This window comes from Parasteatoda tepidariorum, chromosome 1 (genome assembly GCF_982258835.1).
Source record: "Parasteatoda tepidariorum strain Cologne lab strain chromosome 1, Ptep-v5.0, whole genome shotgun sequence".
Classification (NCBI taxonomy): domain Eukaryota; kingdom Metazoa; phylum Arthropoda; class Arachnida; order Araneae; family Theridiidae; genus Parasteatoda; species Parasteatoda tepidariorum.
The window spans coordinates 58179491-58199669 of NC_141755.1; the positions used below are offsets into that span (position 1 = coordinate 58179491).

General features: G+C 27.2%; 1 protein-coding gene across 5 annotated transcripts in view; it reads left to right on the forward strand.

Annotated features, from left to right (window-relative positions):
* The window catches only part of LOC107457547 (uncharacterized), a 39829-nt gene extending 19972 nt beyond the window's left edge, over window positions 1-19857 (forward strand). The window contains exons 8-15 of one of the 5 annotated variants that reach the window (XM_087165235.1): window positions 2070-2114; window positions 3172-3234; window positions 5689-5805; window positions 7540-7672; window positions 9270-9578; window positions 12218-12348; window positions 16502-16607; window positions 17788-19857. In XM_087165235.1, the coding sequence (XP_087021361.1) occupies window positions 2070-2114; window positions 3172-3234; window positions 5689-5805; window positions 7540-7672; window positions 9270-9578; window positions 12218-12348; window positions 16502-16607; window positions 17788-18077 (1194 nt within the window). In that variant the 3' untranslated portion in view covers window positions 18078-19857. The remainder of the gene's footprint in view (window positions 1-2069; window positions 2115-3171; window positions 3235-5688; window positions 5806-7539; window positions 7673-9269; window positions 9579-12217; window positions 12349-16501; window positions 16608-17787) is intronic. The other 4 variants (XM_087165237.1, XM_087165236.1, XM_016075720.5 and 1 more) reach the window with 4 other exon arrangements.
* The last annotated feature ends 322 nt before the right edge of the window (window positions 19858-20179 follow it).

A 20179-nucleotide genomic window follows, 5' to 3' on the forward strand; every position in this document is an offset into this window, starting at 1 on the left:
AAAAAGAGTTTATTAATAATTACTTATATATAAATATCTACTTACTTATAAATCTATGCTAATTTATTGAAATATAAAGATTAATATATAATTAATAAAAATTATATTAAAATAGAAATCATAGTTTTAAGGAGAATAATGTAAATCTCGGTTCATCTTCATATTTTTTAAAATTGTTTTGTATAGTTTGAGAGGTCTCATCTCAATACTTCTCTACCCTCGTTGATATGTTTATGTGGAGAAATTTTCATTTTGGTTATTAATATTATTGAGATGAAAATATTTCGTTGTTACAATTTGCAAGTTTTTGTTTAAAAATTTTATCGAAACTGAACTGAATCCAAATGATATCATTGGATTATCTTAAAAATAGAATTAACCGAAGAAAAAAAAATTAATTAATAAAACATAAATATTAATATAGGTAATAAAAATAACAAAGGCTTCTGAGCAATTTGATCTTTTCGTAATTTTACTTAGTTTCATATTACTTTGCATGTATACACTTTAAGATTAGTTCTTATACGCTGTTCATTGTAGATTGAATTAATTTTAGCTCTATTGAGTTAGGACTTGATATTTAATGTGCAAATAACACAAGATTCTGAAACTATATGGAACATTTTGGAAACTTATCTGTACATTAGCAGCTTATTTAGACTAGTAACTTTATTTACAGCTTTGAACTAGTAGCTTAATTTAAATTGGAAATTCTTTGTTACAATTTCAATAGCGTATTCTTTGCTTAAATTTGGAATCTTTCTTGTTGTCATGTTGAAATATGCATAGCATATTTCCTAACATTTAAAAACCAAATTAGTTTCTTAGTTAATCTTTTTTCAATAAATAAAAATCATTTACATAATCTGTAATCATTAATATAACTAATATAATCTGTCACCCTGTATTCCACAACTTTGAGTTGAATGCAGAATAAAATCTATTTTTAGAGATTCCCTCTACATCTCAACACACTAGCATATAATTCAAAAACTGTTATATAGTTGCTAATGTTTTGGATTCATTAAAATTCGTTATTATTTCTCCCGCTTTCTTCTCCGCCAACACATTTGAATGCGTAGGGCTAAGAAAAAGAGCCTTGGCATTAAATTTAATCAATTAATAGCCAATACATGGATTTCTTAAACTCTCCTTGGTGAAAACTATTTCAATGTACGCATCACACTTGCATTTTTGACTTTTTGATGGGTGGAGGTGTCCCGTGGAGCTTAGCACTGCAGCCACATCCTCCGAGCAATTTTCTGAATTATAAATTTATATGTACATAAAAATTAATAATTTTTGGTAGTTAAATAAAAATGAATCATTCTGGAGATGTTTTTCTTATTATGGATTGAGCCCCCTCGCTGAGGTGGCCACTAATATGAACTAACAAGTTTTTTGAACATTCTGGATGATCAGGTGTTGCCTTTCCATCAACATCTTCATGAAGAGTATGTAATTGATACCCCTATTTTTCAAGATGATAACAGCAAAGTTCATTAGGCTGGAAGAATATGTGACTGGTTTAAATAGACTCAGACACTTAATTACATTTTGTCTGGCCTGCAAAATCACCTGACTTGAACCCCATTGAGAATTTTTGGGACGTGTTGAACAAAGGATAAAACGCCGAAATCAGTATCCTCGCAATTTGGTGGATTTGCAAAATCAAATTCTCAGCGAGTGGCTTAAATTGGATTCGACGTACGTGCAAAACATTGTGGACTCACTTCCTAACCGAATCAAGGTGGTTATCAAATCCAGAGGCGGTGTTACACGTTCCTTTTTAATTTTGTAGTTTTTCTTATTCTTTCCTTAGTTTAGTTTGAGCTTGAAGCTATAAATATTAGATATTTAAATTATAAATCCTCATTTTAATTGTAAATTTCTACTTTATAATGTAGGACAAACTAAAGCAAAAATGCTAACTTAAATTGATTTGTTTACTATTTTCCCTTTATGTTTGTCTTTTTCTATGCATTCTTTGCACTTACTAACGATACTAATGCTTTGTTTTATTAAAATTAAATCTGCAACATGTCATAATATTATTTTTCTACTTGTAGATTCCGAGTGAAAAAGCTAAGCTACTTTTATCTTCTCTTCCAAAGGTACTTACTCTTCTATCTTCTTCTTCTTTTTATTTTTTTATTTTTAAAACATAACTGATCATTTCTATTTTCTTATTTTATTTTACTATTTTTTTTTTTTAAATTTGGGATACTCAAATCTTGAATTCTTTGATATGTTTGATTCAAATTAAATAATATTCTACATTGATTGTGTTTGAATTCAAATAATATGGTAATTAAAACCTTATTTTAAAATTTTTTTCCTGCAAATATTTTTCATTTATAATCATATGAGAATTAATGAAAATATTAAGTTGCACATATTATTTTATATGTAAGTCAGAACTGAGTTTTCCCCAGTTTTGTAAATTTGTCCTTTGTTGTTTTAATTTTTATATTACCAAAAACTATTGCAGTATTATTTATAGCTGGTAAAGTATTTGTTTATTTTCTTTATAAGCCTTTTTTGAAACATCTTGATTGTCAAACTGTCTGTGAAAATTTGTACAGCTTTATTACTGAAAAGTATATCCTTGTCAAGTATTATAAAAAATATATGGTTTATTTTGTTTGAAAGAAGCCGTAAATTGTGTATACCGATTAGGATTAAATGGCTAATCGGTATACTTCATTCCTTTTATAGTGTAATTTAAAACTGTTTTATTACGTTATCTTGTAAGTTTTGATAGAAATCTATGTATTTAATTACTAAAGAAAAAAGTTAAAGCCTCTTTTTGGAAATTTAGAATTAAAATAAAGTGTTTTTATAAAACTAATAACTGATTTATGAATAGTGTTATTTGTTTAATTTAGACAATTAAATTGAATTTTCTGGTGAGTAGTTTTGCATTTCTCTAAAATTTTGGTTTACAAATATTAAAACAATACAAAATTTGCCTTTTTAAATTAAATTTATTGATTTGAGGTAAATTTACAAACAAATAAAAATATTATTTTTCTGTTTTTATTTGTTGTTGTCTTACATTGATTTAATTTATGCCTTTATATTTTTGTTACGTATAAATAAGCAGTATGATAATAAAATATTTAATGACTGAATAATAATTTTTGCTAAGTACATGCTCTGTATTTTTAGATATCTCCTGTTACTAATCGTCCACCTCTAGTCTCAACTCCAAAACCTCAACCAATTCAACAGGTAAATAATTTGTTGTTCGGACTTACTTCATTTTATTCTTTTTTATTTTTATTCTTTAACTGTAGATCAACAAAATTTTTAAGTTTTCTTTAAAACAATTAAAAAAAGAATAAATACCTGAATTATTCTTTTTTGATGCATTTTCTCTTACTTTTTTGCATCAACATTTACTTTTATTATATTTAAATTTCATTATCAGGGATGTGATTCTTCCGCGGATCCGCTGATTTCCGCTTTTTTCAGATTTTTCCATATCTTCCGCTCTTTTTTATTAAATTTCCGCACGGAAAAATTTTTAATGCAGTAAATGATATTTTGTTGAAAATTTTTTTCTTCTGCGGAGCGAAAGTATTGAAGCCCCCAATAAACCTTTCTTCACATGTCAATCTGCTGGCTGGGGTAAAAGTGGTTGACCTTGGTAAAACAATGCCGTCATCTACTACACTGCTCTCTTATCTTTTCAGGGATGAAAGACTTTTTAAAATTTCTGACCATGTTCCAAAACCTTTTGGGGAGTCGAACGCACGATATAGTCGGACTTGCAATGAACTCCCCCCCCCCACCTGCAGTAAAGAAAAAAAGTCCTAAGCAGTTTCGTTTCGGCCGCTGATATTTGATTTTTTTTGATTGGCTGATTTACAGAATTTTAAATATTTGGAACTGGGCCAGAATCTGCTAAAATTGCGATTCTTATTTAGATGATTTTTATATAAATCATCGATTTTCGTATTTAACTGATTTAAAAGTTACTTGTTGAGATTTGTTTTTACACGATTTAAAAATCATTACTCGCAATTCCCATTCACGCAATTTAAAAATTCAATATCGCGATTTGTATTTAAGCATTTTTAAAACCCAATATCGCGATTTGTATTTAAACGTTTTTAAAACCCAATATCGCAATTAATATTTCCGCTAGTTTAAAATCCAATGTCGCGATTCGTATTCATACATATTTTTAAATTTCAATATTGCGATTCGTTATCACGCGGTTGTAATATCAAACATCGATTTTTGTATTTATACGCGGTTTAAACATTACTCGTTGTGATAAGTATTCACGGACTCTAAAAATTCTGCATCGTGATTCTTATTTACGCGATTTAAAAATTCAATACCGCGATTTGCATTTTCGTGCTTTTAAAATCCAATATCGTGATTCTTATTCACGTGATTTTAAAATTCAATATCGTGATTCTTATTCACGCTATTTTAAAATCAAACATTGTGGTTCTTATTCACGCGATTTTAAAATCCAGCATCGCGATTCTTATTCTCCCTATTTTAAAATCCAACATCGCAATTCTTATTCACGCACTCTTAAAATCCAACATCGCGATTCTTATTCACCCTATTTTGAAATCCAACATCGCGATTTTAAAATCCGATATCGCCTTATTCACGCGATTTTAAAATCCGGCATCGCGATTCTTTTTCACGCGATTTTAAAATCCGGCATCGTGATTCTTTTTCACGCGATTTTAAAATCAAGCATCGCGATTCTTATTCACACGATTTTGAAATCCAACATCGCGATTCTTAATCTAAGGCCTTTAAAAATTGTGTGAGAAATGAACTTCCTTGTCCTATCAACACTGATGATCAAAAGTCTGCAAAGTGCAGTCTACAGATCAGTCATGTTAATAAAAGACCATCAAAAAAACAAAGAACTGATGAGAAAGTCCGTAAAGGTCCTTTAACCATTAAAGAAATGTTTTTTAAAATGATGTGATACATAAAATCGTGCTTATGCATAATTACTCAAAGTTATCTAAATTATTAAAAAAAAATTATTTTAATCAAGATTTTATTTAAGAACATAATTACCATTTATTTATATTTATTTGAATAGATAATAATGTAATCATTATCAGATTGGCTATTGAATTCATATCATTTTTTCTTTTGCACGCTTAATGCTACAGTTATAAACTTCCTCTTTTTTGTGTTTTTGTCAATCACATCCCTGCATTATACTGTTTAAATTAATTTTTGCACTGTAGAATGTAATCCTTTATTTTCATAGAAATAGTTATACATTTTCATAATTGCTTTATTGTTGATCTGAAAAGAACTGTGTTCTATGGGTTAATACCAAGCAGAAAGCTGTAAAACTTTCGTATTAAACTTTTGTGTTAAACTTTCGTATTAAACTAAACGTGTAAAACTTTCGTTTTACAATTTCTTACAAATCATATTATTATTAGGCCAACAATTTAAAATCATTAATCATTTACTTATTGAACTCTTTAGTTTGAGCATTCATAATAGACTCAAATCATTAATGGAGGGATTTCCGATTATTGTTTAAAATACTCAGCATCAGTATTAGGTTTTTCTGGTTTTGAAAACTTAAATAAAGCTTTTATTTCAAATAGTATTTTTGCAATGATTTTTTATTTTCGATATTTTTTTAATATTTTTATTTTATAATTTGTTTTTAATTAACCTTAGTTGAATCCTGCCAGAACTCCCAGTCCTATTTCAATGGGGGCAATAAATCGTCCAAGAACAATAATACCTACTACTACAACATCTGCAAGATTTGTAAGCCCTCCTAATGCAACTGTGGTTAGTTTTTAATTTTTATTTTATATTCATTTATAATTCTTCAAAGTTAAGCTAGTGTTTAGTTAATCTTTATGGTTTGATTTATCAAATAATATTTTTATTCAGGAAATAGGAAAAATATGATGTTAGTTAATCATATTGTTTTTTAAAGCCATTGCAATGAAGAAAAAGAGGTAAAAATTTACATTGAAAAGAGGGTAGGTAAGATAGATAAAAAGAAACTGAGAAATTGTAACAGGTAGGAACGCAGAAAGAAAGGCAGTCTAAAGTGAAATCTCTAAATTATTGTAGTTAGCAAAAGGTTTGGTGAAGCAAATGCCTTGTCAATAGAATTCTTATTTTATCTTAATATGAATTTTGATTTATGACTTAGTTGTAAATAGTTTCTTGAAATTACCTGGTTTATTTCTGCTTTTATAATATTTGCTGTCATTATATATGCATAAATATATTTTTTTTTATAGTTTTGTAAATACACTAATTATTGTTTACCCCCATTTTCTATCAATTTCTCTTGAATTCATTATTGATTATTAAATAATTTAAATTAAAACTTTTCTTATTTCTTTCTTTCATTATTTATTCAGACTGTTTGAATTTCTGAGGTTGGTAGGTACATTCTGATTTTTTAAAATTAATCCAGGGTTGCCACAGGCGACTAAAATGCAACTATTTTCGGCATGAGGCGACTATGGCAATTTTTTTGCCTGAAAAGGCTGAAAAAGAAACTATTTTCAGGAAAAGGAGACTATTGGGAGACTTTTCTGAATTCCTAGCGTTTTCATTTATTTATTACTTTTTTTAAAGCATAAATTAGGTGGAAAATCTGCACCAAACAAGATATTTTCTGAACACACTGAACTTTTTTTTCTTAAAAAAATAAAAATTTTGAATTTCAAATTATAGTCTTCTTTTTTCAATTCGTTCAATCTGCACAGACTTCATTGTTAGTCTATTTTATTTTTCGATCGCCTTTTCAATGATTATTGCTACAAAATTCCACATGATTTAAAAAAAAAAATTAATACAATATTGCGATGCATGAATTTCGAATTTGAGTAATCACTTTTCATATATATAAGCATTTACGTTTATATAAAAATTATCATATTTGCCACCAACTTGACTGAATGGATCATGGTATATGACAAGTAAGTCATAACAAAATTTTAGTCATATTTTTGATTAATTTTTGTTCTTATTTAGACAACTATCTTCCTAGTTTTTGGCAACTATTTTCCTAGTTTTTGGCTACTATTTTCATGTTTTAGGCTACTAAAAGCAACTATTTTGTTCATTTTTTTCTTTGGCAACCCTGTTAATCGGAACAGACTTGATCAGTAAGGATTATCTGCATTAGCTTGCAGATTTGTAAATATGTTGCCTAAAACATTTACTACCTTTTTGAACTGTGATAAAAAAAATTTGGAATAAGTATAGCAAAAAAGTTAATTTTTATTTGCTTGAATTTTATCTTCAACAAACTTGGAAATAAAACAATAAATTAAATATTTTAATATTAAATTTTAAATGAGAACCAAACATTAAGGGAGAGGAGAGGCAGAATCAGTGTAGACTTGCTAGGTGTGAGTATGTACAAACTAGGTGTTAAAAGATACTTGTAATTTATAAATATCTTTTTGAAATGAATAGATTTTTAAATATACTTCTAAGTAATTTTTAGTGATTGCTTTAAAAGTTGCATCATGTTGTGTTTAATTTTTTAAATTATAGATAAGGGGTGTTATGCAGCCCGCAGCAGTTCGAAACACAGCAGTATTACCTCAGCATAAAACAGGAAATCAATTGATAGATTTAACTGAAGATACATCATCAGGAAATAGGAGATATATTGGTTCTACTAATGGTTTGTATTTCTTAATTGCAAAATTACTCATTAATAATGATAAGATTAAGAATAATCTTTCCTAGAAACAATCCAATGGGCAGCTTTGTTATTGAACTGTAATATCATCATAAACTGCAAACTAAGTATTCTCAATTATCAATAATTGCTATTCATGAACTCAGGGCATGGTACCACCAAAGTTGAAACATTTATCTAACCCTAATATTGACTGTGCACATAACTATAACAAATTATGATTATAAGGAATATTTGTACTTTCGACAGAATTTTTGCTTATTTCACTTAAAAATGTTTAATTCATTTTAAATTTATTGTACTTTAATTTGAAGAAATTTTAATAAAAAAAATAAAAAAATTGAGATCTTACATTCACTTGAGTTCATCAATCTTTGTTGTATCCATTTGCTTAATACTGATATAATTTTTTAAATACACGTTGATCAGAAATTCATATACTTGTAAAATTTTTTATTATTTAAGTACCAAATGATATTTAAGTATTTGGGTATTTTTTTAAATGCTGTTTTAAATGTCTTTCTTTTAAAATAGTATTTGAAGAAAAAATAAAATTTATCAAAGTTCTAATTTGCAAATTCATTAAGTGAATTTTTTTAAATGTTTTGTCTTAAATTTTTTTTCTTCGAATTTCTCTTTTTAAACATGGTATTTTTGATATTTTGGAATAGCATGGTATTCTTTTGAATACAAAATGCATTTTGAGTAATGTTGAAAATTCTGCTTTATCATATATTTGCATAAGGAGAGAATTTATCTTTCAAAGCATTTAGTTTAAGGTTTAGGTGCTTCCACATATGTAGGTGCTGCAGTTGAAGATACTAAAAATACAGTAATAGTTATTTAACTTGAGTGATTTTATACATAATCTGGACCAGGTTTATGGTCTTTAGCATGTTAAATAACTTAACTACTTACAAATTAATAATAAAGGCAAAATTGTACTGGAAATATATATTTTACTTAAGTGCTTTTTAAAGTTCTTCAAGGTATTTTTCGTAATTAAAGATGCCTATCAAAAATAATTTTGTGAATGCTTGATAATTCTGTTGAGTGAGAACCAAACTTGTTTTAAAATTCTAGTTAAGTTGAAAACAATTTTAAAGTTAAAAACAATTTTAATCTAGTTAAGTTTAAAACAATTTAAAAAATCTAGTTAAGAAAAACAGAAAATGATGGAAATAAACAATTTATGTTCTGCGGAAGAAAACAATTATTTTCTAGTTAAGTTTCAAAGTTAGTTATAAGTTTTGTCAATAGATGGTGTTACCAATTGAGAGAAAATCTGAAGCTATGGTCTCAAGATAACCACCTTTTGCAGAATCATCAATGTGTAGTCTTAGGACAAAACTAATAGACACTCTTGCAAATATTTCATTTTGTATGGTTTAACATGCAGCAGAAAACATTGTTTTCTAGTTTTTTAGTGCCAGTCTTAACTTGATAACTAAGCAAAATGCAGCAAACTGTACAATATTCTCACATTTAGCTTTTCTTTTAATGATTTTTCAAATTGTCCTTCATTTTTGAAACATTTGTAATTTTATATTGGTATCTCAAAACTGCTTTGTTCTTATAGTTGTTTCTGGAGGTACAGCCAATAAGGTTAATCTACCACCAGGTGCAACTCAAAACAATGTGCTTGTTCCCCTTAATAACTTTGTTCAACTTATACCTTCATCACAAAACATCTCAACAACTAATGCTGGACAACGCCAGTTAATGCCCTCCATTCCTTCTAATTTGTTGGGACAAAGAGCCGTTGGCTATACTATATATACACCATCTGCTGGCTCAACAAATAATATGGCAATGCGTGGTGTACCAACTTTGATATCCAACCAAAACCAGCGGCTTCAAACATATTATGTCAGAGTTACAAATTCAAGTTAGTATATAAATTTTTTAAACAGTGAATATTAAATAAATATATATATATATATATATATATATATATATATATATATATATATATATATATATATATATATATATATATATATATATATATATATATATATATATATATGTGTGTGTGTGTGTGCTCCATATTAAGTTTGGCACTTTTTATAGTAAATACTTTATTCTTTTCTCATGTTCCTTATTCTCAAAATTATTTAAAACTGATCAGGAAACCACTCTTTAAATGTAAATTACTTTTTTTTATTTTCAAATTACTTATACTTTGAATTTCTTTTTCTCTCTCGTTATTTATGATAATCAGAAAATAGGTCAGTTTAATTTGATTATGGAACGAGGGTATACTGCAAAATATTATTTTATCTAGAAAAAGACACTTGATTAATTCTTTTAGATTTTTATTAAACATAAAAGAATGTATAATTGTAATGCTTTTAATCCTTAATATTGAATACATTCACAATAAATAGGAAAATACAGGGTACAAAGAAACAAATTTTACAATTTTACAGTTTTGCATGCCCCAAAGTATAATCAATGTATACTTTTAATCTTGTATTTTCACTTCCAAAAAATTTCTATAAGTTTATAAACAATATATTTATACACTGAAAAAAACTCTGCAAAGAATACACACACACAGAAAAAGAAGAACAAAAAGAAAAAAGAAGAGAAAAAAAACAGAATGGTAAATGTGAAAAATATAATTTGATTTGATACAATCAAGACGCCGGTGGCTGAGCGGTAGCGCTTTGCGCTGTCGTGCCACAGGTTCCTGGATCGATCCTCGGGCAAGGCTCCATAAGCCGAACGCGGAACCCCCAGAGCCCAAGGTCAAGAATACTGAGATGGGCACAGTAGGCCTTGGCCCTCAAGGGCTGTCGCGCCGCTGAGTTTAGTTTTAGTTTAGTTGATACATTCAAATGGATTCTGCAGACAAAACTTCAGTGAAATGAAGAGGAAAACATGCTTCAGTATTAAAGTTACTAGTTGTGAATCATTTGAGTTTTTATTGTTGAGAGTGAGAGTTTACATATTTTGTGAAAAAATTATGCAATGAATTACAAACTTTAAAAAATGCTGTAACAGTATTTTATCAAAATTGAATTTTTCAGTATTCTAAAATAAAAAATGCTTATTTGTAAACTTAAAGCTTATTTAGTTCGAATTTTTTTTTTTTGTGTTCAGACTTTCTCTGTGTTAGAAACAGTCTTCTGTTCAGCAGTGGTGAATGGTTAGGAAATGGCATATAGGTATATTTTAGTTACATAAAAAAAAAGGAAAATGTGATAAATAATAATCTTATTTGTAGTATTTTGTTGAAACATATTAAAAAAAAACACCAGCCCCCCCCCCTTGACTTAGAAATGAAATCTACTTTCACTGGTTAAAATCTCATAATTTTCATTCGCTAGTGTCGTGACAAAATTTGCTTCGTTTTAAAACTTTGTGTCTCTTTTTTTTTTTTATCAAACCTGCATATTTCATTCTTTGGAAGAAGGCCTTAAGAAATAGACAGTTTATAGCAAAAAGTCAAAAAATAAAATAAGGCATTCCATTTATTTTTTGAATAAATTATATTTTGAAATATTTCGGAAAGTGATAAAAAATTATCATTTTTAAATATTTTATTGTGTATCAGTACATTTAAACTGCATTATTTATGATTTGCATTTAATGTGTATTGTATTGTGCTAATATATAAGTAATTGCTTTATAATTTAATGTTTACTTTTTTTTATTTTTATAAAAACTACTTTTGTTGTTATAAAAAATTAAGATTCTTGCTTAACGTATGACATATGATCATACATATATTTTTTTATAATTTAAGTTCAAAAAAGAGTAACTTACAGCTCGAAATTGATAATGCATAATAGAAAAATCTATTAATGAAATGAAAGGGTTTTGAGTATAGGAAAAGCCTAATATTAAAAAGAGATATCAAAATCTATTATCAAAGTAGATATTGGCAAAGAAGTTATAAATTAAATATTTTTTGTGTGAGGTGAAAAAAATAATTTTCCAATTAAAATGACTCATGGTGATAATTACTAATTTTAATTGTTAAAGTATTATCAAGAGTTTTATAAAGGGCTAAGTACTTATAAATTATATAATATTATTTGTTGATGTTATTTAAACATATATTTCACCTGATTTTAAAATTTTAGAAAAATTCGGACTTAATAAGCTGTTTACCGAATTTCTAAAAATATTAATTACTGTTCTAAGTTAAGAAAAAAAAAGAGTTGTTAAATATTTTTTTGAGAGGTTGTCCATAAATGATGTCACACTTGGTGGGAAGGGAGTAAAATGAAGTACTGATAGTTAATGACAAAGGTAAAGGAAGTTGTAATAAGTGTGGCATTTTATATTTTGGTTAAAATAAAAATATTTAAAATTATCAGATTAAATATATATTTTATTTTTTTAGGATTTTTTTCATTATAATAAGTACACATTTACTGATTATTATTGCTATGTTCACAAACATCATTAAAAAGCATTGTTCAAGTTTATAAATAAAATATTACCTACAACATTCATTTTCTTTTTTGTACTGCTAGCATATATTTTAAATTATAATTATTGTACTTTATTTAGGTAGTCAAGCTCCATTGAGTTCTATAGTAAACTCTTCTGTAAGGCAACCATCTTTGCCACATGGTGCAAGAGCAACACTAAGTTCAGCTTCTAATCTTGTTGTTTATTCCCGTAGTGCTCCTCCTGTTAGGGTAATTTACTATTATTTTTCTACTCCTTCAATCTTTTGTAACATAATCCAATAACCAACATGTGTAGGTTGATCATTAAACTATGTCAGATGTTGGGAGATTTATTAATAGAAAACTAATGAATCAATTTGTATCAACTATCAGGAACATTTATTTCAGACCACATTGATTTAAATGTTAAAATTAAAAAAAAAAAATCTAAGTTTTTTTTGGGATAAAAGTGATTAATTTTTAAAAATTAATTATTTTTGTACATGATATATTATAAAAAATTATTATTGAATTTTGAACTAATTTTGAAAATAACTGTTTTTTTTTTTAAAATTAAATTTAAGCCGAGATTTTTTGCATTCTTGTTTCAAATTTCTATTTAGGTTGTCCTCTAGTTTTTTTTCTAATTTAAAAATATTGTGACAAAATTTTTTTGCAGCAAATTTAACTTTAATATTATTTTTTCCACTGTTAATATGCTTGATTTCTATCAATAAGGCTTCAAATATCTGATTTTAATTTAGCTTCATCTTGTATGTGTGCTACTGGTAAAATAGGAATGAAAGGTAAACCTTGGTTTAACCTATTAAAGTAGGTATTAGTAGGATTTGTGGTTCAACCCCCATATGAGTTTCTTTGAGATAAAGACTATTCAAAACTAGGTCTAATCAATTTTAGTCAGTTAAAATCCAAAGTCAGGTTATTTATGTTTGTAAAGCAATGCATTATTAGGTAATACATGAATAAAAATAAAACATGCATAAAGATATTATTATTCATTATTAAAAATATAAATTTTGCAGAAATTAATTAAAGGTATTTTTGATTTATTTTTATTTTTACAAGATAAACTTTAATACGAGGGTTGCTATTTATATTTCTGGTCTAATAATGAAAAAACAAGTATGTAGGATCGAAATTGGTTTTATTGTTTTTCAAAATATTCTCCATGATGATCAATACACTTTTGCATGCGTTTAAACCAATTTTCAAAGCACTTTTTCCAGTCCGATTGAGGTAACTCCAAAATATGCGTTTTGAATACATCAACCGCTTCTTCGGGGGTCGAAAATCGTTGTCCATGTAATTTATTTTTGATGTGTGGGAATAAGAAGAAGTCACTGGGTGCCAAATTAGGTCTGTACGGGGGATGACCCATCAGTTCGATCTTTCGCTCCGTCAGAAATGCCTTTGTTTGAGTCGATGTGTGAGAGCTCGCATTGCCATGATGAAGAATGATTCGCCTGTTCTTCTGCTTTTTTCGAATTTCTCCGATGACTTCTGGCAAACAAATGGTCGTGTACCATTCAGAATTGACCGTCCTGCGTTGCTCTAACGCCACTGTTGCCACATGACGGTTAATGCCGAAGAAACAGGCAATCATTTGTTTCGATGTGCTTCTTCCTCGAACAACTTTTGTTGGTTTTGCCTCGTCTTGGAAGACCCATACAGTTGATTGCTGTTTTGTTTCCGGCTCATATGCATAGATCCGTGATTCGTCACCTGTGTAGATGTTATACACAGCCTTTGATGTACCTTGAACGTATTTTTCCAACATTTCCTTGCACCAATCGACACAAGCCTTTTTTTGAGCGTTTGTCAGATTATGCGGGATCCAACAACAACGAATTTTTTTACGCTCAAATGTTCATGCAATATTTTATTGATACTAGTCATACTAATGTCCAAAGATGCCTCTATCTCACGGTATGTCACACTAATGTCCAAAGATGCCTCTATCTCACGGTATGTCACATGACGATCTTGCTTTATCAATTCACGCACAGCATCGATCTTTTCTGGCACAACAACGGATTTTGGACGACCTGCACTGGATTCGTCCTGGATCGAACATCGACCACGATTAAATTCGTTATACCAATTTTTTACAGTGCTGTAGGATGGCGCTTTATCGCTGAATAAAGAATTAAGTTCATCGAAGCACTCTTGTCTTGACAATCCACGTCGAAAGTTATGAAAAATAATGGCACGAAAATGTTCACGATTCAATTCCATTTTTTGAAAGAGAAGAACTTTTCAATTTACTGTCAACAACACAAATAAAGCTATAATGGTAAATCCTCTGCTGAATTTATGTTTAAAAATATCAAACTTTCGATTAAAATCGTCTGCGGTTGCCTAGCAACACTTACTGTTGCCAAGGCCAGAAATATAATTAGCAACCCTCGTAATATTTAGAGTTACTTAAAACATTAGCAGCTTTGCAAGGACACATTTAGCTTTACAGTGCCTCTTTTCAAATCCTTGACCACAAAAAATTGATTGTAAATTTGGGAGATGCAGTAAGAAGATGCTGAAAAATATCCTAAATGTTTTCAAACTCCAAATTTTTACATCATGATAACTACTGTGTTACATATTGATTTTTTAAAAACATTTCAGTATTAGTTCTTTTCTCATTATATTTGGTATAATTATAAATATATCTAATATGATATAATAAATATATCTCATTATATTTGGTATAAATCATGAATGTATAAGCTTATGATTTCTCATGAACTTATACATTCAGTGCATGCAAAATTAAACTTTAAACTTCAAGGTTTGCACAGTGGATATTTAATATTTAAGAACAATTTAATTTTTGTAGCCTGCTCTGCTTTGGTTCTATTGTTGATGAATTATCTTATTCCACAAGTTACAAGGTTTGAGAACTCTTTTGGTTTTAATAAAGGATTTTGAGATCTAGTTCAAGTCAGCTAAATATGGTAGCAAAGATTAAAAACTCATTAGGACTTAGTTGTTAAGCTCGGGTAATCTCCACTTTTAGTGACCCAAACTAGGTTTACTGTTTCTTATTTTATTTATATACATGCTTGTGTGTGTGTGGATATAATGAGGAGGACAGATTGTTTGCATATTTAATAAAAAGAAAGCCAATAACGTATGTCTTTTGTTTATTTAATTTATCTTTTAAATTAAAAGGTAGTGCTGCTACTTAAGGGTTCAACAGTACATTGCAAGTTTATTCTATGCACATTCAAATTTGAAAGCTTGAATATCCTACTGGACATACAAATATTGTTTATTTTCATAATTTGGTGTGTTTAAAAAGTGACGTGCATCACATTATGGTTAAAAAATGTTTTGGTTGTAGTTACTAGGGTTTTTAGCAAATTTTTTAAAACTAAGATCTAGGAATTTTTATACTATTCTCGAACAGTTTTATGTTACACATCATGAATTTTTCTTTTTAATTTAAGAGATGTTAAATACATGAAGCATGTGGTCAGTTCTACTGGACACACAAATTTTGTTCATTTTAGTAATTACTTTCATAATTGGCAAATTAGTGGTTGGCAAACGCTTTCCCCTGCGAAAGATTATAGTTTGACATTTCGCACATCACGAATTTTTCTCTTTAATTCAAGAGATATTAAATACATGAAGCATGTGGTCAGTTCTACTGGACACACAAATTTTGTTCATTTTCGTAATTACTTTCATAATTGGCAAATTAGTGGTTGGCAAAAGCTCTCCCCTGCTAAAGATTATAGTTTGAAATTTCACACATCATGAATTTTTCTTTTTAATTCAAGAGATATTAAATAGATGAAGCATGTGGTCAGTTCTACTGGACTCACAAATTTTGTTCATTTTCATAATTACTTTCAAAATTGGCAAATTAGTGGTTGGAAAAAACTTTCCTCTGCAAAAAATGATAGTTTGAAATTTTTTGGTTGCAGTTATTAGACTAAGATATTTTCTAACTAAGATTCAAGAATTTTTATATTATTCACGAATAGTTTATAAATAATCATCAATAAAAATTTTGATCCAAAATTGTAATTTATTATGCTTGAAAGATACTTTTTGTTCAAAAAGCAAAAGTACTTAAAAGCAAACATTCTGGTTCTGGCTGTTGGGCTATCTAGTGATTTAAAATGCCAGACTACCATATTTTTGAGATAATTTTTCTTATACTAAAGCTAATTTTGGGCAAAATTATTTTGTATTAAGAGTTAAGTTAAAATATTAGAAGACATAATTTTTTTTAAATGTTATTTCAAACTGAAATATAATTATATTTGAAAGTATAGCTCCATATATGAATACTAACAAAAAGGATTATAATAAAAATTTATTTGTTACAGTTTATTTTTTTGTTAAATTTTCTTTTGCGTGTGTTTCTTTTTAGTTACAACATCCTGCACCATTTCCACAAATGGCTAGTTATCCAATGAGACCAGGACTAAAACCAGTGCCTCCAAAGCCTTCTTTAAAAGGTTCCAGGAATGCAAGTGGTAAGTTTTATTAAATTTTAACTGCGCTTAATTCAGTAATATTTCTGAACTAGTTCATTCTATTCAGGTACTGCTGTAAAAACTTATATATATATATATATAAGTTTTTTTTTTTTTTTTTTTTGCAATGACATGAACTTTAATATGAACTTACACAATAAAGTATTTTAAAAGATTGGGATAATTAAATAAGGTATTTGTAGGGAAATTTAGTGGTCTAAAATAGGTATTCATTCAGTGTTTCAAAAATATAAAATGGTAGACAAATGTAAAACAAATTTATGCATTACAAGTTCACACAATTTATATGCATATTTTAGGATACATGTAAATAATTGAAAGTTTTTATGCAAAGAACAGTACAAAATTTAAATTTTACAATATTCGAAAAGCTTTTTTTTGCCAGTTATTGCTACTGATTCTTCTTGTTTTTTAAAATGCTGATATTTATAATATGGTGTTATTTTGATGAGCTCAATTTACGACAGTTCCATCTTTTATTCATGTCCTCTTGTTAATCACTTCTCCGCAATTGTTTTTATTGGTTTAAAACTTATTTTCTAAATATCTTTTTTTTAAAAATTTAATATTACTACGTGCAATTTATATGATGTTATTACTGCAAGTATTAAAATTATAAAAAAATTTATGGTTAATTCAATAATTTTGTATTTTGATGTAACAATCCATTTGTTGCTAGTAAGGATATAGGTGTGTTGCAAGCAGGGTTATTGTCTGATAGCAAAATAAATAAGTAAATAAATAAATAAATAAATAAATAAATAATTAAAGAAAATAAATAAATAAATAAATAATTAAAAAATAAATAAATAATTAAAAAATAAATAAATAATTAAAAAATAAATAAATAATTAAAAAATAAATAAATAAATAATTAAGCAATTAAAAAATAAGTAAATAAATAAATAAAAGTGATGTATTTAAGTTAGCTTGGTTTTATTGTATTAAGTAACATTCTTTCTTTATGGCCAGTCATCTCATAAGAATGTATCGTTTCATAGCTCATCTGTTTCATATCTTTCTATCGTTTCATATCTTTAAAAGAAAAATTAAATATTTATCATATTTTTAACTGACAAAATACTTGAAAAATTTTCTATTTCTACTTTTCTAAGTATGCAAATAAATTAGTTTAATGATTATGTTTTTAATTTTCTAGGTATTGTTTTGTCTTGGAATATACATTCTGATTTAAAAGTATTTGCAGACATACTGTCTTATCAGCTGTTTGCATATCAAGAGACTAGTGGCTCACCTATCACTGCAGCTCTTTGGAAACCTGTGGGAAATGTAAAAGCATTACCTTTACCCATGGCCTGCACTTTAACACAATTTGTTGAAGGCTTTAAGTATCATTTTACTATAAGGGCAGTTGATTCTCATGCACGATATGGCCCTTTTAGTGACCCTGTTGGAATTATGTTCAATAAATATGTAGCAAATAGTTAAAATTTGCAACTTTGTTTTAAATTTTTTTTTTGTATTATAAAATTTTCATATCAATTTTAGTAAAATAAATGTTTAAACAATCTTGTCATTTTATCTGATACTTCTACGAGACACATCAATATAAAGTTATTTTTGTATCAACTTTAAAATTAATGTAATGTTTTAAATAAAACATTGCAATACAAAGGAATAATTATTTTATTGTGTTTTCAGCGCAAAATTCTGAAGATATGCTTCATTGTTAAATTTAATTTTTAACAAAGTACTTTGACATTTTCTCCAGAAATTGTAAATATATGTGTAAAACTGTATTTATAGTGCCATCATGCTTATATTTAGTCATATTCAGAAGTATTTGCAATTTTATGTACAATATTTGATCTCTCATTACTGCTTGTTATAAGAATCCATCTTTCATTGTAAGTAATAACATTCTTTTTTTTCTGTATAACTCAAGAAAACATTTTCATTAGCATTTAAATACCTCAACACAATTATTGAGTAATTATTATTAGTGATGTAATTTTGCTTCTATTCTTAAGTCTTACTACTCTTATGAATGCATTTATTGATTTGTTTTGTTTAAATTATTTTCTTTTATATCTGTTGACTAAAAGAAGGTACTGTTGTTAATTTCGCTGTATGAAACATTTACAAATATACTGTTGAACTTCTACAACTTGATGCAGTATCAAAGTAAAAAAGGTATTCAATTCATAGAAAATTGAAATATTCACATATTTTTTAATCGTTTTTCTTTTTCTTATTAAAGGAAAACATTTACAAATATACTGTTGAACTTCTACAACTTGATGCAGTATCAGAAGTAAAAAAAGTATTCAATTCATAGAAAATTGAAATCTTCACATTTTTTAATCGTTTTTCTTTTTCTTATTAAAGGAAACTTTCTTTAAAAAAATTAGTCATTAAAAAAAGAGTAAAGCAACAAAAATTTAATTATTTATATGTAAAGCATTTATTGATTATTATATGTTACAATGAAAAAGGGTAGGTTGCTAAAAGCAATGAACACTTTAAAAAAAAAGAGTAATATTTTATATTTTTGTGACACTTTTTTTACCCTGAGAGAATTGTATTGTCCAAAATGTATAAGAACATTAAATACTTATTTTTCCACAAATGTTAGCTGATATAAATTTATAAAAATAAATGATTATGGTGTTTTAATTTTTAAACTTAAGGTTGATTTTTGAAACAGTTTAAATTGGATTTATGAAATGCGTTGCATCAAAAATAAGAAATTGCCATAAAACAATTTTTCATTAAAATCTTATCGTTGACTTCTTTGGATTTGCTTGAAAGATGTTTTGAAAGTTTTTTTTCTAAAGTTTTCAATGTTGTAAATCAATTTTTTAAACTCAAGATTTAAATAAATATTTAATGTTAAAGCCTATGCATTAGTCCATGTTTATAAAATTTATAGATATTTGGATTAGAAATGTCTAACTGTATTTGATTGATCAGTTGATATATTTTTATTTTTAGTTCAATGATAAGTTTCTCTAGAAAATTATTTGTTTCTATTTTTAAATTTTTGATTGAGAACTCTTTTGGTATTACCAAAAGTGCTCAAATTGTTTTTAGTTTTAAAAAAAGTTATAAATTTAACTTTTCAAACGTCAAGTTTATAAAAAAAAAAAAATTCAATGTCGAAGTCTATGCATATTTTGGTTATTTTAAAATTGCCTCTAATTGTGAATGTATTGGGTTATAGAAGTTTGACTGTGTTTGATCAATTAATAAATATTATTTTACTTGCCTTGCGTGTATTTATTTAAATCACTGCTACTGTACAACTTCATAGCTGCCAACTTGGAAAAGAAAAAAAAAAGAGTAGATTTTACGAAGTAACATTAATTCCATGGTAACTATTGCACATTATATATGAAATATTTTAGACAAATTGAATTTTAGGAATAATTTTTAGTTTAATAAGAATGTAAAATGTTTAACAGAATGCAAAAAGTATGACTTTGAACTGTAAATTTAAATTGATCGAATTTTTTTCTTTTACAATTAATATTAAATGGACTTGAATTGTTTTCATGATATAAATAGTTTAATTATGTTCATTATATTTT